The sequence below is a fragment of the Dreissena polymorpha genome, chromosome 5, assembly GCF_020536995.1.
Source record: "Dreissena polymorpha isolate Duluth1 chromosome 5, UMN_Dpol_1.0, whole genome shotgun sequence".
NCBI lineage: Eukaryota > Metazoa > Mollusca > Bivalvia > Myida > Dreissenidae > Dreissena > Dreissena polymorpha.
The window spans coordinates 106,277,923-106,290,826 of record NC_068359.1 but is presented as its reverse complement, the minus strand read 5'-3'; the positions used below and the strand labels follow the sequence as shown (position 1 = coordinate 106,290,826).

General features: G+C 35.3%; 1 protein-coding gene across 3 annotated transcripts in view; it reads left to right on the top strand.

The window, feature by feature from the left end:
* Positions 1-10,310, top strand: part of LOC127832131 (polyamine-transporting ATPase 13A3-like) — a 97,026-nt gene extending 86,716 nt beyond the window's left edge. For all 3 annotated transcript variants that reach the window (XM_052357368.1, XM_052357369.1, XM_052357366.1), the window contains 3 exons: positions 874-962; positions 4,197-4,280; positions 5,735-10,310. In XM_052357368.1, the coding sequence (XP_052213328.1) occupies positions 874-962; positions 4,197-4,280; positions 5,735-6,238 (677 nt within the window). In that variant the 3' untranslated portion in view covers positions 6,239-10,310. The remainder of the gene's footprint in view (positions 1-873; positions 963-4,196; positions 4,281-5,734) is intronic.
* The last annotated feature ends 2,594 nt before the right edge of the window (positions 10,311-12,904 follow it).

Here is a 12,904-nt window from a genome sequence, read left to right as displayed (position 1 = left end):
TCAGTTGTACACATGTAGTCAGTGATATAGTCTTCAGTTGTACACATGTAGTCAGTGATATAGTCTTCAGTTGTACACATGTAGTCAGTGATATAGTCTTCAGTTGTACACATGTAGTCAGTGATATAGTCTTCAGTTGTACACATGTAGTCAGTGATATAGTCTTCAGTTGTACACATGTAGTCAGTGATATAGTCTTCAGTTGTACACATGTAGTCAGTGATATAGTCTTCAGTTGTACACATGTAGTCAGTGATATAGTCTTCAGTTGTACACATGTAGTAAGTGATATAGTCTTCAGTTGTACACATGTAGTCAGTGATATAGTCTTCAGTTGTACACATGTAGTCAGTGATATAGTCTTCAGTTGTACACATGTAGTCAGTGATATAGTCTTCAGTTGTACACATGTAGTCAGTGATATAGTCTTCAGTTGTACACATGTAGTCAGTGATATAGTCTTCAGTTGTACACATGTAGTCAGTGATATAGTCTTCAGTTGTACACATGTAGTCAGTGATATAGTCTTCAGTTGTACACATGTAGTCAGTGATATAGTCTTCAGTTGTACACATGTAGTCAGTGATATAGTCTTCAGTTGTACACATGTAGTCAGTGATATAGTCTTCAGTTGTACACATTTAGGCCATTAGTACACATAACAAGCATGTGACAAATAGGCAAACAAAAGGGTCTTATTAGATTCAATATGGATCACAGTCTTGGAATGGTCTGTGCAAAGATGTATGTCACATAGGTACAGCGCATAAATGATGTGGCTGTAATGTATTGTTGTTTGTTCAGACCTGATGCCATTGTGATGTATTATTGTGTGTTCAGACCTTATGCTAATATGATGTATTGTGTGTTCAGACCTGTTTGTTGCCAACCTGCTGGCATGTGTTGGGTTCAGTGCGTTCCTCACCATCTACCCCCCTAGCTGGATGCAGAACTTCTTTGAGGTAAGTACCAGATCACACAGCTAGTTGTCAGGCTACATCTATACATTTAATTTGTTAAAAATAATCTCTTTTTGGGAACTGAACTGCTCTAAGCAACTTTTGAGATGTTTTAGAAACCATTTTTAAACTTGGCCAAAATATAAACTAGGGAGTTAACAAGGTTTTACTATAGCCATGTAAGGACAATGCCCAGCCCACTGGTGGCCATGTTTTTTCAAAAGACAGGAACCATTTGCAAATTCAGCCCAGATGTCATTAGAACAAATCTTCTGACCAAGTTTCATGGATATTTTACTAAAATTGTGACTTCTAGATTGTTAACAAGGTTTTACTATAGCCATATAAAGAAAAATGCCCCAAACCCTGGCGTCAATATTTTTCGACAAACAATGACCATTTTCAAACTTGGCCCAGCTCTCATTAGAACAGAAGTTCTGACCAAGTTTCATAATTAAAGTACTGACAGTACTGATGTGACGATGCTTTTGAAGAGGATGGATATAAAAGCATCAATTTAAGTTTATCTACATGACCATTGTGTATGTGGGTACAAAACAAAAATGGGTACGAAACAAAAATGGTTACGAAAATTGTGGGTCCAAAAATTATGCCAAAAAAAATTGGGTAAAAAAAATGTGGGTAGGAAAAAGAATTTGGGTAGGAATAAAAATTGGGTACGAAAAAAATTGGGTACGAAAAAAAATTGGGTACAAAAAAAATTGGGTACGAAAAATGTTGGGTAAGAAAAAAAAATTGGGGGTACAGGGAAGCAGTACCCATGGGGAACTTGACCCATTAAGCGAAACTGGGAGGCGGGTTACATTATCGATCAAATAAAACAAGAAATATCTTTACAAAATTATTCGACGTGTATTTTCTGTACCACTTATCTTAAAAAACGTTCTGTTACAGTAAAACGTTTGTGGGTTATAACATTACGTTTTAGCAGATATATTCAAAACTTGACATGATCTTTAATTGCACCATGCTCTTTAATTTCACACGTATATCATACCAAACTATTTCGTTGTTTTCTTTCCTAAGTTAATGATGTCATGTGTACGGACGTGATTTCACATAATTTTTCTCTTTTGATTATTATTTTTTTCTAATTCAATAAACTTGGGCATGTTTGTTCGTTAAGTATGGCAATAATTTCATGATGATTTCCGAAAGTAGGTATGAGCACATAGTCGTAAGAGTACTTGAATACATTAGTTCGCCCATGAACACATGGTAAGGTTGACTAAATCTCCGCGATATGTGTTTAAAACAGCAAACAATATCCAACAAACGAATGAATTATTAAACATATTATGTGCACTGATGTGGCTCTGTAATTTCTGTTTGAAAAGTTTATTAAATATGCAAAATGAGAAAGCACGAATAAGAGCGAGTTTCATAGATATTATATGGCTATTATGCTGTTTATATACCATACTCGCTACAACGTTTACAAATGGCAGGTTTGAAATAATTCGTTTTCATTACACTTATGATTGCGTTAAACGTTAATTATACACGTTTTCATTCGCAATTTATTTACAGAATCACTACAAATGTCAAATACAATACAGAAAATGCATAGTTGTTTCATTGATCTATAAACATATAATGGATTGAATATAACTGATTTAAGATTAACGTTTTCAAACTATTATTAAATCTTTTTCCCAGAATATGCTGTGCTATTTATAGCTGAGCTTCTTTTACCTTTATCAATGATAATCAGCGAGGTATGCCGATTAGAAAAATCGAGCTATCTCAATCAGACTGGCTCGGTCTTTTACATAGGTCGCCATTGTGAAGAATTTGTTCATGGTATGATAACTTAGATGAGCTGCTTTGCAGCATCGTCAAAAATTGTACAATAAATGTGACTTATAGTTAACAAGGTTTTACTATGGAAAAATCGCCTGCCCCCTGGTGGCCATGTTTTTGAACGGACAGGAACCATTTATGAACTCATCGAAGATATCATTAGAACAATTGTTCTGACCAAGTTTCATGAAGATTGGACTAAATATTTGACTTATAGAGTGCTTACAAGGTTTTACTATTTCCATATAAGGAAAAATGTCTTGCCTAAGCGCAATATTTTTTGACACACTAAACTTATTTTTGAACTAAGCTGAGCTACTTTTAAACAAATCTTTTGACGAGGTTTCATAAAGTTTGGTCCATAGATGTGACTTATAGAGAGTTAACAAGGTTTTGCTATAGCCATATACGGAAAAATGCCCCGCCCCCTAGCGGCCATGTTTTCAAACAGACACAAACCATTTTCGAACTCATCTAAGATATCATAAGTACAAATTTTCTTACCAAGTTTCATGAAGATTGGACTATAAATATGACTTAGAGTGTTAACAAGGTTTTATAAAAGCCATATAAGGAAAACTGCCCCATCCCCTTGGGGCCATGATTTTCAACATACCAGAACCATTTTCAAACACATCCAAGATATCATAACAGCAAATGTTTTAAACAAGTTTCATGAAGATTGGACAATAAATGTGACTTCTAGAGGGTTAATAAGGTTTTACTTTAGCCGTAGAAAAATGTCCCTACCCCAGGCGTCATGTTTTGCAATCAACCGAAATCATTTTCGAACTCGTCTAATATATTTGAGACAAATCTTCTGACCAAATTTCATGAAGATCGGACAACAAATATGGCCTCTAGTGTGTTAACAAGGCAAATATTGAAGACACACAACGGACAAAAGGCGTTAACAAAAGCTCACCATGAGCTAAAAAATAATATGGTCATACTTGTTTTACTATATCTCTTGTTTCTTCACTATTTAGCACTGTCTGCCTGTGAGTTTAGCTTATCCAGTTGAAGAAGAATAATGATTGTTATGCTTCCTGATCGAATGATCGGGGGTATATTGTTTTTGGCCTGTTTGTCTGTCTGTCTGTCATTCTGTGGAAAACTTTAACCTTGGTAAAAGTTTTGCAATAACTTTTGCAATATTGAAGATGTGTATCTCCTTTAGCTGCACATTTTGAGTGGTGAAAGGTCAAGGTAATCCTTCAAGATCAAAGGTCAAATATATGGCTTCAATGCGGGGCAGTCTGGGGCATTGTGTTTCTGACAAACACATCTCTTGTTTTGTATTTGAAGCCAACTGTAAAGTTTTACTTATTGTTTGATGACAAAATTTAAGTTTAATGTGCTATACTTTCCAAGTAGGTGTCTATATAGTGTTTATGCTGTGCTGTATTCCAGCTGGAATCTCCACCTGTGGTCACCTACAGACTGCTGTTCTTGGGAGTGGCTGCAGTCAACTGCTTTCTCTCTGTGTTGCTTGAGGTAAGAGCATTATTAGCAATCCAGTTTTTATACCTCCTCAAACAAAGTTTAGGGGGGTATATAGGAGTGAACTTGTCTGTCGGTCGGTCCGTATTAAGTGTCCGCTCTCTAATTCAAGTTGTTTTCATCAGATCTTAACCAAACTTGGTCAGAAATTGTATCGAGTAATGTCTAGGTCAAGTTTGAATATGTCATGAATAGGTCATGCCGGGTCAATAACTAGGTCAGGGGGTCACTTAGTGTGTTTTAAACATTCAGAATGTTGTCCGCTCTCTAATTCAAGTAGTTTTCATCAGATCTTCACCAAACTTGGTCAGAAATTTTATCAAGATGATCTTAAGGCAAAGTTTGAACACGGGCAATGCCGGGCCAAAAACTAGGTCACCGGGTCACTTAGTGCGTTTTTTAACATTCAGCATGGTGTGCGCTCTCTAATTCAAGTAGTTTTCATCAGATCTTCACCAAACTTGGTCAGAAGTTTTATCAAGATGATCTTAAGGCCAAGATCGAACATGGGCCATGCCGGGCAAAAAAGTAGGTCACGGGGGTCACAAAATTCGTTTTACACATTCAGTATGGTGTCCGCTCTTTATTTCAAGTACTTATCATCCGCTCTTTACCAAACTTGGTTAGAAGTTTTATCTAAATGATCTCTAGGCCATGTTCGAACATGGGCCATGCCGGGCCCAAAACTAGGTCACAGGGTAACTAAGTACGTTTTACACATTCAGCATGGTGTTCCCTATTTCAAGTACTTTTCATCCGCTTTTCATGTGGGGGTATTCGTCACGTCTGTGACAAAGCTCTAGTTACTATTTATGGTAAGCTTTTATGGTCATATATCTGCAGGGCTGTGTGTGTGTCAATGTTTAACTTGTTATCTTACTAGAGGCCACATTTTTCATCCAATCAGAATGTTTTTTTTGAAAATATCTATGACTTATTCAACTGTGGTTCACATGCATTAAAAAAATTAGGTCACTGGGTCAAATCTACAAATACCTAGTTCTCACTCTATCGCCACATTTATGACTCAATCTTTAGGCCGATTTAGAATTTGGGTCGTCTGTTGTCAAAAATCAAGGGCATCTGATAAAATCTTTGACAAATGTTGTTATCACTCTAGAGGACACATTATAAACTCGATCTCTATGAACCTTGGTCAGAATGTCCATCTTGACAATCTTGGCATAGTTTATCTTGATCACATCAGTCCAAAAAATACGTTATTAGGTTAAGTTTTGCAAGTAAATTTTCTTGATCACAAATTAGTTCTTCAGGGTCATCATTGCCCTCTTGTTTAGCTCACCTTAGTAGAAAAAGTTCATGGTGAGCTTTTGCTATCACCTGTTGTCAGTCATGCATTGTCCTTCTTAAAAAAAGAACAGTACCTAAGGGTCTCAGGTGAGAGCCTTAGCGCCTCATATTTTATGAAATATTTGATTGTTTTCCAGACCTTCTTGTTGGACCATGAAGTGTTCAGAAGAAAGTTCAATGCTTTACGAGAGCGTTGCTGCCCAGGTCTCAAGTATGAGTACTGTCAGATTGAGGAGGAGATAGTAGCAACTCCCAGCTGGCCCCCTGTGGGCCTGCATCCAATCACAGCCGCGTACAGGCAGCAGGGAACCTTCTCACATGAGATAGACGCCAAGGAGACAGATCAGATGCTGCCCTGCTCTGCAGACATGAACAACTGCAGTGAGTCCGTGTATGGGTCCTCATCTGCAGGGTATACGCCCCGCGCCTCCACAGACCGGCCCTTCATCTCCAGGGCATCTATTGGGAGTCTTTCCTCGGAGACCACAGACTATCTTGACGCCAGTGACCTTCAGGAGAGTGGGCAATGTGACCATGACAACAGCAGACACTTGTCAGATAACCTAGATGTGTTCACAGACACTAATGTTTCACTGTGTGATATACCAGAAGAACAAAATAAGGAATATCATGCCTCCTAGCATAATACACTGATAAAGTGCCTTGTATTATACACTGATATCATGCCTCCAAGCATATTTACTCTAACAAATATCTCAAAACTAATAAATATCACTATTACATCACAACAATGTGTGTATTCAGCAACATCATTAAAGGACAATTGCTAATATTCCACATTCTACCTCTCATATTTATAATTTAGTTAAAATATAAGGTGTTTAATATCAGTTTGTAGGTATAAACTGAACATCTTATATTGTATATGTAGACATACACTTGAAAATTAAACTCAGAGGTGTTAAATGAACATTACAGCATTTTGTAATGTGCAGTGTAAAAGCCAATCTGTTAAAAAAGATGCATGTATGTGTTCTTTTATCAGTTAGTATTAAGAGCCAAATATTTGTACCAGAGTGTTTTGCAGACCATTCAGCCTTTATGGTCAGTAGCAGTAAAGTCATTGTCTTATTATGTTACATGTATCATGCTTTATTGTCCCCTACCGGTTTCACCGTAGGGGACTTGTGGTTTGCGCTCTGTGCGTCTGTCTGTCTGTCACACTTTTCTGGATCCTGCAATAACTTTAAAAGTTCTTCATATTTTTTCATGAAACTTGAAACATGGATAGATGGCAATATGGACATTATGCACGTCATTTCATTTTGTTCCTACGTCACAAATTCTGGTTGCTATGGCAACAAATAAAAAAATAATCTGACAATGGTGGAGCTGGTAGGGGACATATATTGCTTGGCAATAGTCTTGTTTTGTTTTTTATCATGCTTTATTTTGTTACTTTGTATGTGCTTTTTAGTGTATAGTGAACCACACTTTCCATGTGTACATATATTTATTCAAGTTTTATGGAGATCACCAGATGTGTGTCTGGCTAATATGTGTTTAGATTAACAATGCAACAATAAATGTGTGTAATAATGGTTCACCTCTGTAACTGTGTCTTATGTACTTTGTCATTCTGTGTTTGGGCATATATGATGATGTGTTATGACAAATATCATGATTTAAGTATGTTAAAGTTATCAAAGTTGGAAGCCAATTGGTACTGGGGAGCCTATTCAGTTTTCAAAGATTACTATTTATAGTAGGGATGGCATCGAATACCTATATCGGTATTCGGATATTCGCAAATCCATTCAATCAATATTTGAATATTTGCATAAAACAGCTGGATTGATTTAGGCGAAAAATATCAGAAAAAAAGTGAAACTTGTTCTGTGTTAACTTCCATTGTTTTGTAAGTTATATCTGTTTGCTGAATACGAGGCTGTTTATTAAAGTTGCTATTGAATAATTGTATAGCGGTCGGCTAATACTATGACCGATACTGTAATCGGGCACAAATAGAAGGAAAAACATCATGTCATGGAATTTAATTTTTATTTGAAATTTTAAAGTAACGATAGCATGTACATTTATATAAAGAAACATATCAATAAGGCATGCAAAGTACACCAAATATTAAAGAATAAATATAAGGAAAAACATCATGTCATAGAATTTTATTTTTATTTGAAATTTTAAAATAATGATATCATGTACGTTTATTGAAAAGAAACATATCAATAAGTCATGCAAAGTACATCACAAAGCCTGTCGTTGGTGACAGCGCCTTTTTAATGCGATTTATGCTTCAGTATCGTCCTGGCTCAAGGTCTAATAGTTCTTGTTGAGACCCTTTCTTAGTGTTTATATTGCATTGCGCAATTTGAGTAATTCACACATTTTAATGGCTCAACAGTTTGGGGCCTTTCTTAGAGTGTGTATATTGTATTGCGCAATCAATGCTGATACGGGCCGCGTTATCAGTTTGACACAAAGAACTCCAAGTGATTTCAGGTGCCACTTAGTAAATTCATTAAATAGTAGGGCAATTACGTTTGAAACATAAATGCAAATATGAATTCTGTTATTCGATTACTGACCATTCAATCGAATAATTTTGCCATCCCAAATTTATAGAGATTGGAATAGAGGGAGTATGTTATGTACATGACAAGCAAGAATATGTATCAAGCACCAGAATACATGTAGTATGGAATAGATGGTTTTGCTAACTTTGTGTGATAAAGTATTTCTGTTTGATTGAATGGATTGCATGTGATACCTTTTTGGCCAAAGTCCTTGTTTGATCTCTGCATTATTACTGACAAAAATGCCATTTCTGCTGAGACTGGCATTTAAATATGTTGTCAAGATGCACTTACCAATGCCCTGGATTGGTTGTTTCGGATTGATGCCCATCCATGCATCTGCTATACAGCCAGGGTATTTCCAAATGAATACAAATGAAAGGGCGATTTCCCACATTTGTGTTAGAGCTCATGTTTGAAAATTATGTCGCTTCCAATTAACCTCATGAACAACTGTCGTTGAACAACACATGCAAGTTGAACTTTCTTTTTTTATGTTGATTAATTCAGTATAGCTTTTTCATAAATTTTTATATGTCTGTATCCACTTTAATAAATATATAAGTTTTTCACTTGTTTTATAGATGTGCATGCCCAGTGGGGTTTAGCATGCTTTTAAAGTGTGTCATTGACACTGGTGTTGATGTGAATGTATATTCCCTTCTAGAATAATTTACCATATATTTTTATTTTAAGCTCACCTGAGCACAACATGTTCATGGTGAGCTTTTGTGATCACCTTTTGTCTGTCGTGCATACTCCATCGTCAACATTTTGCCTTGTTAACACTCTAGAGGCCACATTTATTGTCTAATCTTCATGAAATTGGTTAGAAGATTTGTCCCAATTATATCTTGGTCGAGTTTGAAATGGGTCACATGAGGTCAAAAACTAAGTCACTAGGTCAAATTAAAGAAAAAGCCTGTTAACACTCTTAACACATTTATTATCCAATCTTTATGAAACTTTGTCAAAACATTTTTCCCAATAATATCTCAGCCGAGTTCGAAAATGGTTCAGGTCAGTTGAAAAACATGGCCACCAGGGGGCGGGGCAGTTTTCCTTATATGACTTTTTAAAAACCTTGTTAACACTCTAGAAGTCTTATTTTTGGTCCAATCTTATGAAACTTTGTCAGAACATTTGTTCTAATGATATCCTCGGCCGAGTTCTAAAATGGTTCCGATCCATTAAAAAACATGGCCACCCAGTGTGAGGGGCAGTTTGGCTGATATGGCTATAGTAAAACCTTGTTAACACTCTAAGTCACATTTATTGTCCAATCTTCATAAAACTTGGCCATAACATTTGTCTTAATAATAGCTCAGTTGAGTTTGAAAATGGTCTGGTCCATTGAAAAATATGGCCGCCAGGGGCAAGGCAGTTTTCTTAATATGTCTATAGTAAAACCTTTTTAACACTAAGAGTCACATTTATAGTCCAATCTTCATGTAACTTGGTCAGAACATTTGTTTTTATGATAGCTCAGCTGAGTTCTAAAATGGTTAAAGTTAGTTGAAAAACATTGCCAACCGGGGGCGAGGCAGTTTTTTCTTTTACAGCGATATTAAAACCATATTAACACTCTGGTTGTAATGAGGATGTTGGTGCACAATAATGATGATGATGATGATGGGTGTTGGTGATACGGGTAATGGATTCAGAAACATTAACAACCCAAATATCTAAAAACAATTATTGCAATACTCCAATTAATTATTGCCATTACTTCAGATTGTTATATTTATTTTGTAGAAATTCAGCATAGTGGTAAAACCAATAAAACAACAAAATTGTTACAAATGAATCTTACCGTACATGTTCTAAACTTTACGCACGAATTTTCAATAGCTGTATTGAAGTAAAAATAATGTTTCATATTAATTTACATTAACTGATACATATCAGCTTATACATAAAAATATAGTTCTGGTTAGGCTAAATTAACTGAACTTGAACCAAGTAAAACTTGTTTACCTCTCCAGTAGCATCAACATTGGTAAATATATATTCACTTTTGATTTCTGTTTCCCATGCAGTCATTTGTATTTACATTGTGTGCAAGATTTTTTGTTTTGTATGTTAAGAATTCCAAATTTTTACCACTTTATCATGTATTTGTGTGTGTTGCAAGTCCACATTAAAATGACAAAACTACTTTTTAAGAAGACTTTCTTTTCCCTATTACACAAAATCTTTAAATAGTGAACATCAGGGCTTATCTTTTTATTCCCCCACTAAAAAACAAGAGGGAAAAAATCGTTTGTACCTGTTTTCAATGTGGTTTGTTTATAGACTACCGTATTTTATATCTGCCCAATATATTTAATTTTTGCAATTTAACCTACTTTCATCCAAATTGTACGGCTGTTTACTTGTGAGGAAAGATAGAGGTCTGTAAATTTTTAGGTCAACAACTACAAGTTCAAGGTCACATGGGGTATGTTAAACGAAATTTCATATATGCAATTTTGAGTGAAGCAAGTCAACAAGTGAAGGAGTGATTATAAATTACACAAGCAAACAACTAAAAATTCAAGATTATAAAGGTTTTAAATCAGTTTGAGTGAATTAACAACCAAATAATTTAATATTATATAGGTACCCTACTGAATAGTCCGTTTGAAAGAAGCAAGCGAAAATCCAAATTTAACCCTTTACCACTTAAGATACGTATTTTGACGCATTTGTAGTCCCTTACAAATTTACATTTAATTAAATACCTTTCTTAGTAAATTCAAGTTTTAAAGGCCCCATTTCCAACCCTTAGATACTAATGAGCAGTTACTCGCAGGCTGTTCTGGTTTTATGTTGTTTGCACATAGCAATTTTCACTTTGCTTCTGAGTGGGAAAGGGTTAAGTGGTATAATTTGCTCACAAATATTCAATCGACCACATTTTTCAATGATAGGAATATTTTTCAACAAATAATTTTAGCAAATACTTTTCTCAAATTTTGTCATTAACATACCATACTTGTTAAGTTCATCTGTTGAGTGAATAGTTGCAATTCATTCCTGTACACTGTAAGTTTACATTTAGTACCAGGACATTTGTTCATTAACAAAGTTTGTAACATCTTGTTGAAATCTGGATTATCTTGATTTTATTGAATCATCTACAACAACAGGGTGCAGAATCAAGGGGGTTTACACATGGGCTCGACAGAATGAAAACACACCGTTTAAAACTTTATATTTCTATGCCCCCCTTCGAAGAAGAGGGGGTATATTGTTTTGCACATGTCTGTCCGTCGGTCGGTCTTCCACCAAATGGTTTCCGGATAACTCAAGCTTAGGCCTTGGATCATGAAACTTCATAGGTACATTGATCATTACTGGCATGACCCCTATTGATTTTCAGGTCACTAGGTCAAAGGTCAAGGTCACGTTTTGGGGGCATTTGTCTCCAACCGCGGAACACTTGTTCAATATGTTATTGAAATACATTTTCAAAAATTTTATGTGCATAAAAAACTTTTTCTTGCAGTTTGTGCCGATATCTTAAGGTATAATCATAAAGCCACATCTGAAATCGGTCACAAAATTTCATGTTGCATGAAGCATAACCGTGCGGTACACAAGAACTTTTTTAACAAGAACACAGGCTTATTAAATACAGCTATTCTGATGTATTTAACATTACCATAATCAACATTAAAATCAATCTGTTATGCACTAGTTGAAATTCTTAAGAAAAACAGTTTTAAAAAGTTATTACTGCGCCACTTTGACCTTGAAGGATGACCTTGACCTTTCACCACCCAAAATGTGCAGCTCCATGAGATACACATACATGCCAAATATCAAGTTGCTATCTTCAATATTACAAAAGTTATTGGCAATCTTTAAGTTTTCGGAAGGATTGACAGACTGATGGACAGTTCAACTGCTATATGCCATCCTATCCAGGGCATAAAAAGCACCCCATACCGGTGTGTTAACTTCAATTAAAGTTTAATTGGGAACCCCGCAGTCATGTGATCCTGTACCCTGATAACCAGAGTAACGGGTATTATAAGAGGTACATTATTATAAGAGATACATAAATTGAAGGTTTTTATTTATTATACAATTTTCAACTTTGATTTTTTAGATGTTTCTTGACATAAAAGTGAAGAAGTTTTAACCAAATTCAACAAGGGCAGTTAATTTGGAATTTGCTGCTTTAATCTGAGTTGTTTCAAAAACTTGATGTTATCTAACATCATTTTTGTTACGTCCCAAGATTCAGATTAGTGAATGCTTTTGTAATTGAAAGTTTTTCTTATTTTTAAGTAACAGTGACAAGTGATTGACATCTGGTAAAAAAGTTCAAACATAAGCCTCGTGTTGCTAATAAACCAAACATTATTTGGTAAATCCATAGAATACCTCACAAATATCCCCATAGAAAAGTCAAATATCACTCGAGAGAAATCTCAACTAGAGCCTTGTCTGAAATGTGCCGAACACGCCTGCAAAACTTTGTAACTGACATAGGTCCATGCCAATGGTCGATTTCAAGAGCATATGACTAGTGAAAATTGTGTCTCTAAATTCTACTCTTTATGGTTATATATTATACACTTCGAGACTTTTCTAATGCAACACGTGTTCACATCAATATAGCTCCCTTACTTTAGATCAGATTCTGTTGAAATAATGACTCAGACTACCTTTAATTCAACTCATATCTTATACTATATGTAAATTTAATTGAAATTGATCAACATTAAAATATCAAACATAACAAATTAAAAACAAGAGCAC